The 19,050-nt window shown below is 48.2% G+C and overlaps 1 protein-coding gene across 1 annotated transcript; it reads left to right on the top strand.

The window, feature by feature from the left end:
• The first annotated feature begins 7,365 nt into the window (after nt 1–7,365).
• LOC136456281 (cinnamoyl-CoA reductase-like SNL6) lies at nt 7,366–19,012 on the top strand. Its single transcript, XM_066456082.1, has 5 exons — nt 7,366–7,974; nt 9,392–9,567; nt 17,526–17,726; nt 18,099–18,252; nt 18,359–19,012. The coding sequence occupies exons 1-5, from the start codon at nt 7,398–7,400 to the stop codon at nt 18,679–18,681; spliced, it is 1,431 nt and encodes a 476-aa protein (XP_066312179.1). The 5' UTR covers nt 7,366–7,397; the 3' UTR covers nt 18,682–19,012.
• Nucleotides 19,013–19,050: the final 38 nt, after the last annotated feature.

The raw sequence follows: 19,050 nt of genomic DNA, 5'->3' as shown, positions 1-19,050 counted from the left end.
AATGGCTAGAGGGGGGTGAATAGCCTATTAAAAATTTCTACAACAACACTTAATAAACCGGTTAGACAATTATGAAGCTAAGCAAGTGTTGCGCTAGCCTACTAAAAATGCAAGCCACCTACTACAATTCTAGTTTATATAGTTTCTATCCACACAATAGCTATGACACTACACTAAGTTAGTGTGCTCTCAAAAGCAAACTAAAGAGCTACACTAACCAAACTAACAAGCTCTCACAACTAGCTACACTAAAGAGCTTGATAACTAGTTTGTGGTAATGTAAAGAGAGTGAGCAATTTGTTTATACCGCCATGTCGAAGAAGGAGCCAAACAATCACAAGAATGAATACCAATGAAGACCAATCACCTCGAAATCAAATGATGAACACAATGATTTTTTACCGAGGTTCACTTGCTTGCCGGCAAGTTACTCCTCGTTGTGGCGATTCACTCACTTGGAGGTTCACGCGCTAATTGGCATCACACGCCAAACCCTCAATAGGGTGCCGCACAACCAACACAAGATGAGGATCACACAAGCCACAAGCAATTCACTAGAGTACCTTTTGGCTCTCCACCAGGGAAAGGTCAAGAACCCCTCATAATCACCATGATCGGAGCCAAAGACAATCACCACCCTCCGCTCGATGATCCTCGCTGCTCCAAGCCATCTAGGTGGTGGCAACCACCAAGAGTAACAAGCGAATCCCACAGCGAAACACGAACACCAAGTGCCTCTAGATGCAAACACTCAAGCAATGCACTTGGATTCTCTCCCAATCTCACAAAGATGATGAATCAATGATAGAGATGAGTGGAAGGGCTTTGGCTAAGCTCACAAGGTTGCTATGTCAATGCAAATGGCCAAGAGAGTGAGCTTGAGCCGGCCGTGGGGCTTAAATAGAAGCCCCCACGAAATAGAGCCGTTGTACCCCTTCACTGGGCACAACACGGGGTGATCGGACGCTCTGGTCATATTGACCGGACGCTGGACCTCAGCGTCCGGTCACGCGATGCGTGCCATGTGTCCCCTCTCTTCAAATGTTGATCGCCCAATCTCAACTGTCAAGTGACGACTGGACGCAGCAGCTCAAAGTGACCGGACGCTAGACCTCAGCGTCCGGTCATTTCCAATAAGCATCCAAAAATGATTTTTCACGACCGGGCATGTCTGGTCATGCTCGACCGGACTCACCTAGCGTCCGGTCACTTGGCGTTTCCCCTGTATATGACCATGTCAGTGTGACCGGACATAGCCAGCCAGCGTCCGGTCGTTTCAGCGCTAGCGTCTGGTCGACGACCAATGCTGCGCTTCTTCTGCTGCTACTGACCGGACACGCCGAACCTTCAGAGACCAACGTCTGGTGGGGCTGCCAAAATGAATGCCCGCCTGATGGTTGATAGGGCACCCGTCGGACAAGCTATACCTTCTGAGTATGAGGGTGGCCAGAAGACCCTATGGCCACATGCTTCCTTTTCCACTCTGCCTAGGAATCCCACTGCAAGCCCTCCATGGCAATGGCAGTGTTCATCATTGCCCCGAAGGTCTGATAGTTCACAGTGTACAGCTTCTCCTGAAGGATATAAGAGAGACCACAAAAGAAGTGGCCCTTCTTCTTCTCATTAGTGTCCACATGAATGCCAACATACTAAGACAATTGATTGAACTTATTAACATAGTCCATCACTGTCATACTCCCTTGTCGCAGCTCCAGAAACTCAGTCAGCTTCCGGTTGAGGACACCAGCAGGGATATAGAACTCTCTGAATGCTACAGTGAACTCCTGCCAGGTCACCGAATGATCTAACTACAGCATGGCATGGAAGGTATCCCACCATGCACTCGTGGACCCCAATAGCTGCTGTGCTACAAAGCGCACTTTCTGCTCATCGGCCATGCGGAGCAACAGAAACTTCTGCTCTAGAATGCGAAGCCAGTGCTCTGCATCTAGGGGCTCATCTATCGGTGTGAAAGTGGGCGAGTGGGTCTTGAGGAAATCTAGGTAAGAGGAGGGTCCCTCAGGACGGTGGGCACCACCCCCGTTCCCACCATTTCCCCCGTGGCCCCCGCGGGGGAAGCTAGCGACAGCTTGTGCCATTAGCTCCATGGCACGGGCAAACTCACGGCAAGCAGCCATCAGTTCTACCATCATCTCAGCGTGAGTCATTGGTGGTGGCGGTGGTGGCGTTGGAAAAGGATGAGGAGCCAGAAGTGGAGCCTCCTGACTCCCCCACTACTATGCTCATTTGCCCGGCCACTCTCGCCTTGGCCCTCGCCAAAACTGTGAGCCGCCCCAGCACTGGTGCTCCCACATCTAGACCTTAGATTCATCTATAAGAGATAGGAACCATCCATTTAGAACAACCTTCCCGATCAGAAACAAGGGATTAGAGAAATGGCAGCACATTTATTAAAGCATTCCTTTAGTTAATCCTATCAATTTACTAATCCAATTATATGTGTAGGGGGGTTTTAGTTTAAGCAAGATGTTATTATCATGATGCATGCTTCGGCCTATACGTTCACTCAAGCCAGAATATAGCGGCATTCGTAAAATTTTTGGCACATCGCACCCTCACTTTCCGTATACTAAGCGATTTCTTACGCAACGTAAGTCAATGTACCTGTAGAAAACTGATTAGATAAAACCAGTGCCGCTATCCTAGATAGATCATATTGCTAGGACTTATACTTATTTACCTAACTTAATCGCATCCTACTTTTCACAAAACTTTTGTTGGTCAAATTTTTAAGTTTTGAAAAAGAGTGATGAAACTCGTAACCATTATTGGCTCTGGTACCAACTATGGTAGAACCACCCAAAATAGCACACTTATAGAGGCGCTTGTCTTCCACAAGACACTAAGCACCCCGAAAGCAAGCTACAACGGGCGGTATCCGTCGGGCACACCCCAAGGGAGAACCCGAAAGATCCACATTTTTTCCCCAAGGATCCAATAATGAGAATGAGTTACAATACTTATCCATTTCATACATCCGAAGTTCTTAAAAGTACATTATTACAATACCAAATGTTAGAGTGTGGAATAATAATAAACATCGGAATGAAGATAAACATCGAGAAAATAGCTATCGATAGTACGCAAGGATTCCATCTATGCCCACAAGAAAAATCCTTCACACAATGATACTCCTCATGCATTACCTGCAACAGGAGTGAATAAACCCTGAGTACACAATGTACTCGCAAGACTTCTCCGACTAGTGGGAATAGTTTCCTGACTCCAAGGAATATGATAAGCTTTATGGTTTGCTGGTTTTCTTTTGGCAGAAAGCAATACTAATAGTGAGTCATTATTTATGTTATTATTATCAGTCGTATTAAGTTATTATCTATCCAGTCTATATAAGCACCTGTTCTACTTTCAAGCAAGAGTTGAGCAATCAGTTCCCTTTCATCATCTTCCATCTTTTAGTTCTTACTATGGTGCTAGACACGAAACAAGCCGTACCGGATTGCCCGGTGATTCGCGAATCAATACCCCTAGCTGGGTAACCCAAAAACACACGCCCTGCTTGTACCCTAGGCACAAGCTAGACTAACCCATCACTCTCCTGTCCTAGTTGTCCAGGTCTCCGTCCAAACTTGGACTCCAAGCCCCCACTCCTAGGTCCTGGACTCAGTGCGGTGCAAGGACCTCCACCATCTCCGCCTCCAATCAGTCAGTCTGGAAAGAGCAGGATCCACGACAAGAGAGCAACGAGTCTTCCCTACGCTCATACCCAAGTATGTGCTCGGGATAATAAATCTGTGACTTGCCCACGATGCCTTATGCAACGATCGGTCCTTAATCGACACAGATAGGGAAAAGTGTAACCGAGCTATGCCCTGTTGGCCGCAGGACACAACCCCTTACACCCACCAATACCCAAACCACATCCCTGCCCGGTCATCATTTACATTTACCACATTTTAGCATGATTGATCATATTTATCACCTATCTGTGGGTAACGGCAGGTTACTCACGCTACCGATATCCTGAGCATAGCAACTACTCGACCTGTACTATTAGGACTCATAGGTAGATATATTTATGCATGTAGTTTCCATAAAATACCTATAACACAAATGCACATCATATATATATATATATATATATGTTCAATTATCATTAAAAATAGGGGTTATGCACCGGGGCTTGCCTTGGGCAGACGACGGGTCAGCAAGGCCAGTACCAAAAGGCTCTAGGGCTCCCTCCTGCATGAGGATCTCCTCCTTGTACTCCTCAATGACTTCCTCATACTCATGTTCATCCACGGGCACGAACTCTACCAACTCATGATCTACATGCATGAAATGATGATGTAATACTTAGTAATATGGCAACAACAACTCTTAAAATAAAAGTACATATGTCTAACTACTAGCTAGTGCTACTGGTTAAGGTACTAGGTTAGCTACTAGTACCACTAACAAGTACGAAGTAGGACATACATTATCACAACAACTAAAGGTAGTCTTACTCCTAATACCAATTTAATCTATATATGATAAAATAAGGATAATAGCTACTCTATTTATTAACTTACTCTAGGGCTATAAAATTTACAACAAGTACATAATAATCTAGTGAGCCTACTGTAAAATTTTCATAGCTATAGCTATCACCAATTTACCACAAAAATTCCTACAATTATTAATCTACATAATACTAAGCTCTTTAGTTTGAATTTATGAACCTACCATTGTCACATATAACTGTAATCTAACTACACTAACAGGTAGATGGTATTTTTGTGAACCTAACAACCTTGGTTTCACTATTTTTGGACATCAATAGAATTTATTATAATTTATCAAAGTTTAGCTCAAAACTTAATTGAATAAACGTTTATACTTCATTGGAATTTGAAAACGTATTCCACTGCGTGGCCCAACTCGCGACGCGGCTCAGCCCACCACAGTGACCCGCGTGCGCGCACTAGCGCGGCCCACGCGATGGCCCATTCCCATGACAGCGGCCCAACACGAGGAGACCCACGTGCGCACCGGCGAATATGCAAAAGAGACCCTGGCTTTCCGCTAAATGAATCCGACGTCCCTTCTACTATTCTACTCTCTCACTGACGCTCGCATTTATCCCCATGTCTCATCTCGAATTTATGTTATGACACCCCTAGCCGGATTTAAAAGAGGCCACGGCGTCTTCGGCCAATGCCGGCGAGCACAGACCCTCTCGGCAGCAATACTCATCACTGAGACACTCCTCAACGCAAACGCAGTTGAACGAGGTACCCATCATCAAGATTGGTGGCGTATAGAGGCACGACAGTGCACCACGGTGGGGTTTGGCCACGGTGACGCCAACGTTGGCTAAACATTCAGCCTAACGCTACCACTACTCCTAGCCTCCATTCCTTGAGTACCAATAACACCCTAGAGGTTCTAGATACAGTCATCCTTCTCCTAATCCAACCGGCCACGGACACAGTGGCGACACGGCGTCCACCGGCGATGGCCACGCACTCCGGCGAGCCTCGTCCCCAATTGACTCACCCAGCTATCCTAGGAGTTGGAGGGCTTTACCAGCGACACGTAGGGCAGCTTGGACGAGGTCGTGGGGCACGGCAAGGCGACTGGCCACGTATGCGGGGTTGCTCTGGTTCCCGGCAAGCGCAGCGACGACGTTCCCAGCGACCTGCTGCTCTGCAGACGAAATCGCTACACGAGCGAGGTCACCAAGTCAATCACTACGCAAAGCATAGCCTAATTGAAATAGTGGAGCACCACACGACGCCCTAGCCGTGCGCTCGCTTCGATGGCCATGGCGGACCACCGCGAGGGGAACGCCCTGCATTACCTCACTGTAGGCCGAACGAACGTCGAGACGACTCCAATCGGAAGCTAACTACCCGAGCTCGAAGTGTGTACGATTAATTGGAAAGATGTGGAGTATGCAAGGCCAATTGCAGGGGCGACGCCTATAGACTTATGGCGGACGACGATGGCAAAAACTTAAATTGACGCCCCTCCATTGTACCACCGCAATAGTGGTAGGTTAGGCACGAAGCTGTCCTCCCACTCGACCACCAAACGTGCTCGGTAACAAGGATGGGGCCAACTCATTGGTTTGGGTTTGGCGCGGCTTGGCCGGCCAGCGATCTTCCAGGCGACGTGACGGGAACCTTTGGCGTGGCCTCGCACGTAAACGTGAGAACGAGTGCAAGCAGGGCAAGCCCACCCGCGCGCAGCTGAACGTCAACGGGAGCAGTAGCTGTGCGGCAGTGCCGGACGGCGCGCAGTGCGACCGGGGTGCAGTGCGACACGACGGCGAGCAGCAGCCTTAGGCGGACGCAATGGATGGGGGCAGAGCAGCCAGGCTTGCCGGGCCTAGCGCGCGCGTGCCGTGTGCCAGAGCACGGTAGCAAGAGGCCGTGGCCGGAAGCGCAGAGCCAAACGCGCAGGTGTGCGCGCGTAGGAGCGACGGGCGGCCGGCGTGGCAACGCCAAGAGCCGGATGGTGACCGCGCCCAGGCACTGGCACCATTCAAACATGCGACTTGCATGCTTTTTAAGGTTACTACAAAAACCAACCCGATGATCCAGTAACTACACCACCTATTTTACGCTCTAGCCGGTATATCAGGCTACTAGAGGAAACCCTAAAACCATGCCACTACCTATTCCGATCGTTCTACAAAAATTGACGAACGTAGCTTCGTCAACGCATTGTCCGACGTGGGAAATTCCGGCTAAGTCCAAACGATTTCGCGTCGAATGCGATTTTTTAAGTTACCCGATACACTAGCTAGCGAACCCCGTCATCGACCGCACGTATTTCATCATCGCCTACGAAATTCGTACTACGAACTTTATCAAAGTTTCGCATAAGCGTTCTATAGCATTTTTGTTTGATAAAAAATCACTTAGAACCCTAAACGATATAAAGCGACATGAAATGTAGCATTTGTTTCTTGTTTCACATGAACGTTTCAAGTACCGTATATTGATTTATACCCTATATTACACACAAGTATGATGCTCATGTGGTGTTTTAGCAAAAACATAACAGTGTAACACAGAGGGTGTTACAGCAGGCGGCCAGCCACGGGCAGGCGCAGCGGTATTTACCTAGCTCTGCCGGTATTTACCTAGCTCTGCCGCGCCACTGATCAGCGTCCCGGTCGTCGTCACGTTAACCCTCTCACCGCGACACCATGCATAGCGCGGCACAGGCGCTTCACCGCGCTAGGGAAATAGACGCGGCCTAAAGTGTTAGTTTTGAAGAAAAAAAATTTAAACAGTGTTAGATTTAAAATTAATTTACAAAAAGTGTTAAAAAAATTCAACGTGGTTAGGCCGAAGCCGAACCCAAGGCTAGACCGTCGGACAGGAACGGCCGTGCGATCCCTGCCGTCCAGCGCAACTACCCCAATGTCCCGGGAGAACCGAGGCTGGCAGCAGCGAGTCCACAGCACAGTGGCTGACCACGCGGGCCGCGCCCTAGCAGTAGTAGTATGTGGCTATTTATCCACGTCCCCGCCTGCGCGCACCCACCCCACTCGTCGTGAAAACACTCGCGAACCGCTCCACCAACACCAGGCCACCGAGAGCGCGGCAGAGTGCCAGAGCCCGGAGGGGATCGGCAGGCGCGCGCGCGCGCAGAGGCACGTGCCACCACGACCGCATCAGCAGCGCGGGAGCAGGGACCCGGGCCCGCCCACCCCGGCGCCCGGCATGGGCGTCCTCCGGAGCACGCAGAGCCTTCAGGCGGAGGTGGACGAGCTGCGCGCCGCGCTCCTGGCCGGCGGCGGGCATGAGGCCGCGGGCGGGTGGCGCCGCTCGGCGGGCCGGGGCCACGCGGACGCCAAGCGCGCCCCCGGGGGCGACGCCGGCGGGGCCGCGGCGCGCGCCGTGTGCGTCACGGGCGGCATCTCCTTCGTCGGCTTCGCCGTCGTCGACCGCCTCCTCCGGCACGGCTACACCGTCCGCCTCGCGCTGGAGACGCAAGGTCACTATACCTCGGAACCTACCCGGCTGCTTCTCTCGCTCGCTGCCGTTTGTGCGGTTGTGCCTTCTTCTGGCCTTGGAGCCGCTGCCACGTGGGCCCGTCGGGTTTGCGTAGTGACGTTTTCCGCACCAATTGTGCTCGCGTGGAGTCGGTTCTGCTCGTTAATTTGCTCTCGTTAGTCGTCACGCCACCTCTCGCGCACCTCGGCCGGCAGCCAATCCCCGGCGGCATCTCAGCCCACAAAGCGAGCGCTCTCGTTTGTCCCAAATGCACTTGGGCTGACGCCGCAACTTATCACGTGTTTATTAGGCATGCCTACAATAAGAACTATTATCCGCTTGTTTTTTTTTATTAGCCCGTTTGTGTGTTCATATAATTATTCCCCCGGCCCGTTTGAAGAAGACAGCTGGCCGGGTTTTCATCTAGCTGGTGTTTTCTTTCCTACATGATGAGTTTCAGACTGCTGGCTGACAATGGCCCCGTTTGCTAGGAGGAATTCTGGAGAAATCTGAATGAATCCGGAGAAATTCCGGATGTAAAAAGCAATGGATCTAAGCCGGGTTTAAGGGGCACGCGAACCAGGCCAATGGCCTCTTGCTCCGTTTCTAAAGGCTAATGAAACAGAGCCTGTCTTTTCTCTCTTTCCTTTATCATTTGTTTGTTAAAACATCGAATGGTAGTTATGGATTATGACAGCCACTTCCTAGTATGCATAGGGCTCTGCAGCACATAGTTTTCGCGGCGGTATTCTATTTTGTTTGTTTACTATAGGTATTAGTCTTCCCATTGCTTACCTAATAACCCGATCAACTCACCTGCTGAAACGACCGAAAGAAACACGACGAAGGGCGAGATGAATTTATTCTTGTTAGCACAGCACTACCACCCGACTTGGCGATTGATTGGTCACATGTGCTTTTCGTAGTCCAACCAGATCTTGTGCGTAGATCGGATGTCACCTCGATCGCCTAGCTACAGATTGCTGGTGTCAACTAGACTAAACCATGAACGAAAAGTCTTGATGCTGTTTGCAAGAAAGCAGCAGGCAGCCATTAGGATGAACAGAGTACTCCAAGTGGTACCGTGGTGAACCAGGGGCGAGGGTTTAGGTTTCTGAAAGCTTCACCTCAACCTACACCTTTGCTGAATGGGGGCCATCCGGAGAACTCGATCGATCAATCCTAACTCCTAAGCCTATCTCTGACACGCGACGCGTGTGTCCTCTAGCGGTTTGGTATCTCACGAGGTCCCATTGTGCGATCTGCGAGCCGATCTTCGTGCACAGAATCCGAATGAGACGCAGGCTGATTGATACTAACTTTTTGTTTTGCTGTGTTGTCAAGTGTTTCAATTACTTGGTTTTCTGACCATGAGATCTGAGATGGACCGGGTGTCCCGTGCGTGCTGTTGTTGGCAGAGGACATGGACAAGCTGCGGGAGATGGAGATGTTCGGCGAGGACGGCAGGGACGGGGTGTGGACGGTGATGGCCAACGTGATGGACCCCGAGAGCCTGCACCGCGCCTTCGACGGATGCGCCGGCGTGTTCCACGCCTCCGCCTTCGTGGACCCCGGGGGCATGTCCGGCTACACGGTGAGTGAGGACACCAAACTTTACTGCCTGCGACCACTTCCTCCGAATTCATAGCCTCCTAGCTCACATCACGGCCGGTAGCGGTATGTTAAAGAGAAGAGCACGCGTGAAACTTCACGATGATTACGTTACGAGTCTTTTTTTTTTTGCTTCTTCATTGACTTGATGAAAATTTTTGTTGAAAACAAAAGGCAGCAGAATAGTATAGCTACCTTCTGAAGTCGGGAAATTTTAAATAGAGTAGTAATAATAAGGTAAAGGAATACAAAAACACAAAGCAGGGCAGCAGGCCATAGGGATATAGGGGTTACAAAGTGTGATCCGGCTAACACAATGTACAGCTACGACAGCTTTATTGAGCGAGGATCCCCAACAAACCAGAGCAAGCAAGTCAAGTACCATGGTCAGTACCAACTACAGTTATAAATAAAGTGATTAAATTAGACCGTGATTTTGACAGGAACAACCTTTCTGAAAAAAAAAATTAAGGCAACAACAAAGATAGGTCACCATCACTCTGCATTGATGCCGTTTAAGGACACTGTGACTAGACGTGGAGGCACGCGTGCCACGGGAACGTCCTCCGTGGTCCTGCTGTTGGGGACATGGTAACATGTGTGTATCGCAGAGAGCCAGAGAAGAGAGAACCTGGATTGCAGGATAGTCTGATAAGGAGACATGATCCAGAAATGCTGGGCCACCGTTGGTTTGTTGGGGTGTGTGATTGATGTTCAGTCGTTAAACCTACCGCGAGTAAGTAAGACCTTGCCTTTTCTTACTCTTTTATACAAAGAATACAATTCTAACACGAACATACACATTATCTTAAAATTAATTGGACTTTAAAAAACTGATGCTGATTAACAGAGGTTTATATTATTTTGGAAACGTCTAGGTAGGTTGTTTTTAATCCTTCCAACAGCCAGATTTTTTTTTAGCAATTACATTGTTGTGTAACTATATTTACACTATCATATTATTATATTTACAGTGATCTCTTCAGTATAATTTATTAAACAGAGGCCCCGTTCGCTGGTCTGAAACTTGGCTGAAACTGGCTGAAAATACCAATGTTTTCCTAAACGGTAAACGGTAGACAGTCGGCGAGGTCTCGTGTAGCGTTTAGACCGTGTACACGGCGTGTACACGGTTTTACACGGATTACTCGTTTTTACTTTATTTGTAAAAATAACTATAATAACATGTGTATATATTCCTATAACATAGATAATATTTGTATATTCAAATAATTTTATTATGAAAGTATATTCCACAACTAATCTAATGGTACTTATTACACATCATAAACATTTGTAATATTTTGAAAATAACATAGATAAATTATTTTCAAAATATTACCCAGTGTTCGCCTACACGGCCGTGTAGACCGATTACACGGCCGTTTTTTACCGTGTACACGGCGTTTCCGTGTAACCTACCGTTTATGGCCTAAACTGCACGTTCGGCTACCGAGTAGCGATTACACGCCGAGTAATCGGTCTACACGGCCGTGTAGGCGAACACTGAAAAATACTGTTCCGGCTGAATTGTTATGAAAGAAAAATACTTTTTCGACTGGAAAAAGAAACCGAACAAGCTGAATATGGGATAAGCCGAAGAGGGCCTCTAGAGTGATGTAATATATGCCAAATTTTCAAAAAAAAATTTATGAATTCCAAACATCAGAAAAAATATATGTTAAATTGTTCACCAATATCAAATATCATATACAAACCCGAGTAGCCCCTACCTGACATGCTCCCCTTGGCGCCTGGATCGTCTGCGCCGGTGCACGCGCCCGCACAGCCACTTCTTGGCTGCACCTGGCGCAGAGGATCCTGGGGATGGAGGCCACGCACAGGGAGTGCAGGGAGGACCACGCACCTGACTTCTCCACGAACAGAGAGGGATGGTTGGCACCAGTCAGTGAGGCGAACGCTCGGCCGTCCAGCACCGCGGGGAAGCAAATCTGACGGACGAAAATCCGGTTGTTGGAGCCAGCAGAAACAACCGGTTATCAGTTAGCAAATCTGATTATTTTCTATAAGTTTAGTCAAAGTTAAGATAATCTCAACATAGGCAAAATCTAAAATTGCATTTACGGAAGTGTGAAGAGGAGGATTCCTAATATAGCTAAGTAATAATATAGCTAAGTAAGTGGATGTTTGAATCCACCTAGCTAATGGCCGCATCTAGCAAACATCTCACTGGATGCCTCTAACTCAGCCAAACTTATAGCCCCATGGAGTTTATTTAAAAAAAAAAAATAGCCCCATGGAACAAACATCTCACTAGTGCCCCTAATAGGTTGCAAAAGGACACTTTTACCCTTCTACATACATCTAGCTACCATGCTCTAAAAGGTGAAGGGCATTATAGATAAAACCATCAATACATCCACCTTTTAGCTCTAGCTTGGATTCGAGCAATACCCGTCTAATAATTGCAAGACATTTTGGATTTTGTAGATTCATAGCTTTTGCTATGCATTTAGATATATACTATGTCTAGGTACATAATAAAAGCAATATATCCTAAAAAGTCAAAACGTCTTATAATTTGGAACCAAGGTGTCGACGAAATCTAGTCGACAGTCTACCGTGGGGTATACCCACAGTAGTAAATGATCGGTGGGGGTGCGCGTGATCAGGAACCGGATGGTAACAGAGACACAAGACACAAGATTTATACAGGTTCAGGCCATCAATGTGACGTAAAACCCTACGTCCTGTGCTCTGTTATTTTGTATTGATTATGTATCAGATTCGATGTTCTGTCTAGAGGACCCCTGTCTCTCCTTATATACTCTGGAGGAGTAGGGTTACAAAAAAAATATCATATTTTGTATTATACAATAAATCATATCTTCATGTAGTCTTGCGGTACACGCCTTGATCTTGTGGGCTGGGCCACTTTTGGGGCGCGGCCCATGTCTTGTCGTGTGGGTACCGGTGGCCATACCCCCCACAGCTAGTCCCCGAGCGCCTTGTATCCTTTGAGCAACGCTGTCTTGAACAAGTCCGAGCAGTTTGACGTGAAGCCGGTCAATTTAACCAGTGATCCGAGCGGTGGAAGTCGAAGCCGACCAGTTTAACTGGTATGCAGATCTCGGACTTAGCCAAGTAAGGCTTACCAGAAGGATGTAAGGGGCTCAAGATAAAAATTTGAAAATTTTCCACCTTAGGCGAAGTGTAGCCACTTAGACTCCGTTTACGAGGAATCATCCATGATTTAGTCAATAAGGAGGGTAAATCAAGAAAAGAGCACTACATTTACCGCTAGGTGAAGTGTAACCACTTAGTCCCCGAGCCTGCTGGAAGATGAAGAATGAATCTTGTAGCAGGGTCAAAGAAAATAAATCTGAAAACTTGTCAACATCATCTGACATGTGTGTATCAAGACCCAGACGTGCTGTCCAAGATGAGCACCCTGATCCGAACAGCATGGAGCAAGCTGATAGCACACCGATGAGACATAGCAAGATCCGACCGCCAAGAGCTGGGGACTCTTGCACGAAGAATCTGAACGCTGAGTCCCTAGCTTAGCTGGCGATGAAGCGACGAACAATCCAAACGCCGAGGAGTCCCCGCTTAGCTAGCGAGCCCCCAGCGTAGCAGACAATGAAGCGACGAACAATCCGAGCACCAAGGAGTCCCTAGCTTAGCTGGCGATGAAGCGACGAACAATCCAAACGCCGAGGAGTCCCCAGCTTAGCTAGCGACGCTTGTACGAAGAATCCGAACGCCGAGGAGTCTCCAGCTTAGCTGTCAATGAAGCGACGAATAATCCAAACGCTGAGGAGTCCCCAGCTTAGCTGGCGACGCTTGTACGAAGAATCCAAACGCCGAGGAGTCGTCGACTTAGCTGGCAATGAAGCGACTAACAATTCAAACGTCGAGGAGTCCCCAGCTTAGCTGGCGAGCCCCCAGCGTAGCAGACGATGAAGCGACGAACAATCCGACCAGTTGGTTGGCGAAGAATCGAGCACCGAGCAGCCCAACCAACTGGTCGGCGACGAAGTGAGCGCCAAGTAGAAGTGAGCGCCGAACAGTCGGACCAGCTGGTTGGCGACGAAGGTCATGAACCTAGCGGTCTGACCAGTTGATCGGCGGAGAAAACAGCAGTGGAGCTTGCCGGAGACATCGACCTTAGGTGAAGTGTACACACTTAGGCTTTGTTGGCGAAGTCAGATGATCATCATCCATGACTTAGTCAAAGAGGATGTTAGTATTGATACATGCGCCGCAAGGTGTAATGTATACATTGTAGTCCCCGAGCCTGACAGTAGGTGAAGAAGACAACTGGTGTCAGGATCAAAGAATATCAACGACTGAGAAAGAAAACGGGAACATAGCCAACCGTTAAATTTGATACAAGCACCGCAAGGTGCAATGTATACATTGTAATCCCCGAACCTAACAGTATGTGACGAATGCACTTGGTGTCAAGATCAAAGAAGTACAACGCTCAGTTAATCAGAATAACTGAGTCCCAGCTTAGCCGAGCACACAGCCAGCCCCCAGCTTAGCTGAAGACTAGTAAGAGGAAAACAGTACACTCATTGCTAGGTGAAGTGTACACACTTAGTTCCCGAACATGCTGTAAGATAGAGCAGCATATTGTAGCAGGATCAAAGAAACAAGTGAAAATGACTAAATCCCCGTGCTTAGCACTGGACATTGGAGTAAAAATTGGAGAGTGCTGAGCACTTACCGTTGGAGAAAATTGGAGAGTGCTTAGCACTTAAACCGTGGAGAAAATGGAGAGTGCTTAGTACTATACCGTGGAGAAAATAGAGAGTGCTTAGCACTATACCGTGGAGAAATTGGAGAGTGCTTAGCACTATATCAGGGCGAAATTAGAGAGTGCTTAGCACTATGCCGTGGAGAACATAGGATAGTGTTTAGCACTTGACCGTGGCGAAATTTAGAGAACATGGAGAGTATTGGAGAACATAGAGATCATTGGAGAGTGCTTAGCACTTAACCGTGACGAAATTTGGAGAGCATGGAGAGTGCTTAGCACTTAACCGTGGTGAAATTTGGAGAGTGCTTAGCACTTAACCGTGGCAAAATTTGGAGAGTGCTTAGCACTTAACCGTGGCGAAATTTAGAGAGTGCTTAGCACTTAACCGTGGCGAACATTAGAGAGCATGGAGAATGCTTAGCACTATACCGTGGTAAGATTGGAGAACATGGAGAATATTGGAGAACATGGAGATCATTGGAGAGTGCTTAGCACTCAACCGTGGTAAAATTGGAGAACATGGAGAGTGCTTAGCACTATACCGACGAGACGTGTGGGACATTCTATCCCAAGATTCTTGTGCACGCTTAGGAATATGGGCATCACCGAGGAGCCACTGCCGTCCGCTCATGACGTAGGGCGCTACTGCTCGTGCATGTTTAGATGCTAGGTCGAGGACAGGGCTGCTTCTGGATAACGCAAATGAAAACGTGACTGGTCAGCGCCGATGAAATTGCCCAGCCCTCGAGCTTTTTTGGCCTACCGTCATGACGGCAGTCGCTGTTGTCACAACGCCGTTCTTCGCGGCGCGGCGCGGCGCGGCGTGGCTTGCTTACGACTCGGGTGGCTCGCTTAGCAGCTTGCTTGGCAGCTCGAGCAGCTCGGGCGGCTCGCTTGGCAGTTCGCTTGGCGACTCGCTTGGCGGCTCGGCGGCTACGCGGAGTCATAGGCAAACGGGTGTAATCGGAGCTTGACGGAGTCAATTCGCGTGGGGAGACGAAGCCCTTGAGCGTGTCCGACTGAGGCGAGGGCGCAGTCCGATTTGAGTGGCGATAGTATGTGTCATCTTAAAGATATTTAGCTTGGAGAATAATCATGTAGAGAATAGTACGAAGAAATATCATGACAAAAACTTTATTAAATATCCATATATAAAAAGGTACTTATCTTTAGACACAACGTCTGATCAGGAGCGTATGACGTTATCTAGTCGGTGTCGACGAAATTACCCGGCCCTCGAGCTTTCCAGCCTGTCGTCAGTCGCGGTCATCATAGCGCCATTCCACGTGGTGATCATCATTGCGACGCGGCAGACGGTCGGAGCGAGTAGTCCGGACGGCTCACTTAGCAGCTCTACTTGGTCTTGTGTTGAATATGTAGATGAGCAGCAGCCGATCTGATGCAGCTCGGCCGATAGAAACACACGTGACTTTGGAAGTAGAGTACAACTTATGTTGACGAACGAGGTTAAGAGGATGCAAAAGCAAAGGGTAGCTTCTGAAGAAAGAATTTCTTAATTCGGACCTTCTCCAACTGTACTGCACCTGTGCAGCTTCCTGAACCTTTAACATTTTTGGCGTTCCAACCAACTGATCCGAAGTCTACACGGCTGACTAATGAGGGATATCAAGATTTACAAGTTTTGTTCATTTGAATCTGAGTTGCACACTTGCACATATAAGATCCGTAAAAAGAAGAGCAGGCCTTTCAACTAAACTCACCTAGGCCTTGTTCACTTTGCAAATTTTTTGAACCCGATAAATAGTACCACTTTCGTCTTATTTGGTAAATATTGTCCAATCGTGGACCTAGGCTCAAAAGATTCATCTCGTGATTTCCAACTAAACTGTGTAATTAGTTATTTTTTTTACCTACATTTAATACTCCATGCAAGCGGCTAAAAATTGATGTGATGGAGAGAGAGTGAAAAAACTTGGAATTTGGATGGCATCTAAACAAGGCCCTAATCTAGTGGACTAGTGCCAGAGGTCTCATCCCCTTTGCACTTTGTCCGTTTCGTCTGATTTTGATTTCACATATAGCAACTAGAGGTGGACAATGCAACCACCACAAGGTCCACAAGCAGGTTCCCTTGCGCACGCTGGAACCGTCATGGCGTAAACATATCGTGCAACCACTCACGATGGGTTTATAACACCCAAAGTGATTAGAAAACAAAAGGTCATACGTGCCTCCTCCACTGAATATTGCGTGATGTCGTTAGCACCAGCAGGTGCAGCTCTTATCCTTCGAAGTATACAAATTCCAGGCTGAAAACGAGGATGCTATGTTGATTGGTGGCAACCCTTCGGGAAGTCGATGCTGATTCAGTTCTCACCTGCTCACTATTTTGTCGAATGCCCAGTCAGCCAAAAATATCGTTGTCACATGCTGTGTTAACCAACACTTCAACAGTGCCCTGGATAACCTTTTATATTCAAGACTCAAGAGTCTCTCTGTATGGATGGCCTGTTCGCTTGGAGGAATTCTGGAGGAATTTGGATGGTTTGGAGGAATGCTGGAGGAATTTGTGAGAGAAAAACACTGTTCCGGATGAAAAAAGAAGATGATCTAGCCGGGTTTAAGGGCACGCGAAAATTTAGAAGAAAAAAAATCAGACTCCAATAGATTCTCTAAAGCACTATATATATATCTTTTTCGCTCTCCAGAACCATCATTCTCGCTTTTTATTAATGAAGGCTATATCACTCTCTAAATTCAATATATGGTAGGAGTAGTCCTTTCATGATTTTTTTTTCACACAAGCAAAATGATGATAAGACATTGGAACACAGAGAACAAAACTAGAGAGTCCATTGGATGCACGAGAGAAATACAAAGAAAATATTTATGGAATGGCTCTCCAGATATAAACATAGAGATTGAAGTTTGGAAAGGCTCTTGGAATTGCTCTTAACATGCTCGTATTAAATTCTGTAAAATCTTTGATTAGGTGGCTAAGCCAATCTTGAGCTCACTGCTGCTGCAGTTTCAGCTTGCCAAGATCCATGGTTAATTTGCAATTTATCTATTGTAACAAAGTGGCTTTTCTTGTTTTTTAACAGTATATAATAATGTTTCACATGTTAGCAACATATTTTGAATAAAACTTTAGTAGATATTTGAACAAATTTGGGGTATACCTCACAAAAAACATCAATACAAGCTGAAGAAATTTGTAGCTAACATATGGCAATATCTGATTTCAACAGAAACACATGGCAACGTTAGAAGCCCAAGCAGCGGAGCGGGTGATTGAAGCCTGCGTGAGGACGGAGTCGGTCAGGAAATGTGTCTTCACCTCTTCCTTGCTGGCATGTGTGTGGAGGCAGAACTACCCTCATGACCGGCGGTGCCCTACCATCATCGATGAGAGCTGCTGGAGCGACGAGAGCTTTTGCCGCGACAATAAGGTGAGTGATTGGGAGAAAACATAAATGCATTTGTATTTATGTTTCCTTTAATTGATCACACAAACTAGTGCGATCAGGGAGAAGCCACATAACCATCTTCGAGAAAATCCATCTAAAGTTTGCGCCAACAAGTATGTGGGTTCAGCTCTTGTCGGTTTCCAGGGTTCAGTGGTACTGAACTGCTGAAGAGCACCCCCAAGTCACAATAGTGGAAAACTGCTTCTCTTTTTCTGTTGAAAAACTGCACAGCCTGTGGCCTACTGGCCTGTTCCCAATGGGTCGACTCCGGCCCATTTCCATCCCTAGCACAGGTCTACTATTATGGGGATGTCTAATCTAATAGTACCAGTACTGTGATGCAACGTTTTTCAGCTGTGGTTTGCACTTGGCAAAACGGCAGCAGAGAAGGCTGCCTGGAGGGCAGCGCGGGGACGAGACCTGAAGCTGGTCACCATCTGCCCCGCGCTCGTCACCGGCCCGGGATTCAGCCGCCGCAACTCCACCGCGTCCATCGCGTATCTCAAAGGTCGGTGCCGCCCGGGATGCGTACCGTGAGATGCACCAACTCGTACGTGCGCCAACACGCGTTGTTCATCGCTCTGACCTGACTCCTTTTGCATATTCGGCCGCAGGGGCTCGTGCTATTCTCGCTGACGGCCTGCTCGCCACGGCGAACGTGGAGACGGTGGCCGAGGCGCACGTCCTCGCGTACGAGGCGATGGGCGACAATACCGCCGGCGGGAGGTACATCTGCTACGACCACGTGGTCAAGCGGCCGGAGGAGTTCGCCGAGCTGGAGCGACAGCTGGGGCTGCCGGGCGGGGCCGCGGCCGCGCAGGGCTCCGACGACGACCGGCCGGCCAGGTTCGAGCTCTGCAAGCGGAAGCTGTCCAGGCTCATGTCCTCCAGGAGGAGGTGCACGTACGACACCTACTACTCCGTCGCGTTTGACTAGCTATAGCTCAGGCGGCGAAGGCTCTGCAGGGCTAGGCTAGCCTCAGATGCATTGCCATGAAGGGGAAACCGCTGGCACTGACGAAGTGACGAGCCATCATCGCAGCAAGGGTTGACTACACCAGTCTGCAAGACTGCAACTGCAACCGGCGTCCCATTGACAAGTGGGCACCGGAAGCGAAGCAATAGCAGAGCTCCGCATCACAATCGGTGGCCCATCTTGTCGACGAGAAGGAGCAGGGAGAGCCAAGTGTGTGTGCAATGATGTACTGGGTGCAATTTTGTACAGAGTTCTGATGCAACAATAAGGTCGATCGACGCCATCACAAAAAGCCTGTGCAGGCAATTGCCAAAGAAACAAGTTTGTACA

This window comes from Miscanthus floridulus, chromosome 6, assembly GCF_019320115.1.
Source record: "Miscanthus floridulus cultivar M001 chromosome 6, ASM1932011v1, whole genome shotgun sequence".
Classification (NCBI taxonomy): Eukaryota; Viridiplantae; Streptophyta; class Magnoliopsida; order Poales; family Poaceae; genus Miscanthus; species Miscanthus floridulus.
This window is presented reverse-complemented; position numbering and strand designations above follow the sequence as displayed.

Bases quoted from the DNA above. Each gene is read 5' to 3' on its own strand.
- LOC136456281 (XM_066456082.1), top strand. From the start codon at position 7,398: ATGTCCCGGGAGAACCGAGGCTGGCAGCAGCGAGTCCACAGCACAGTG. The intron at 7,975-9,391 runs GTCACTATACCT...TGTTGTTGGCAG, and splicing joins CCTCGCGCTGGAGACGCAAG to AGGACATGGACAAGCTGCGG. The intron at 18,253-18,358 runs GTCGGTGCCGCC...ATTCGGCCGCAG, and splicing joins GTCCATCGCGTATCTCAAAG to GGGCTCGTGCTATTCTCGCT.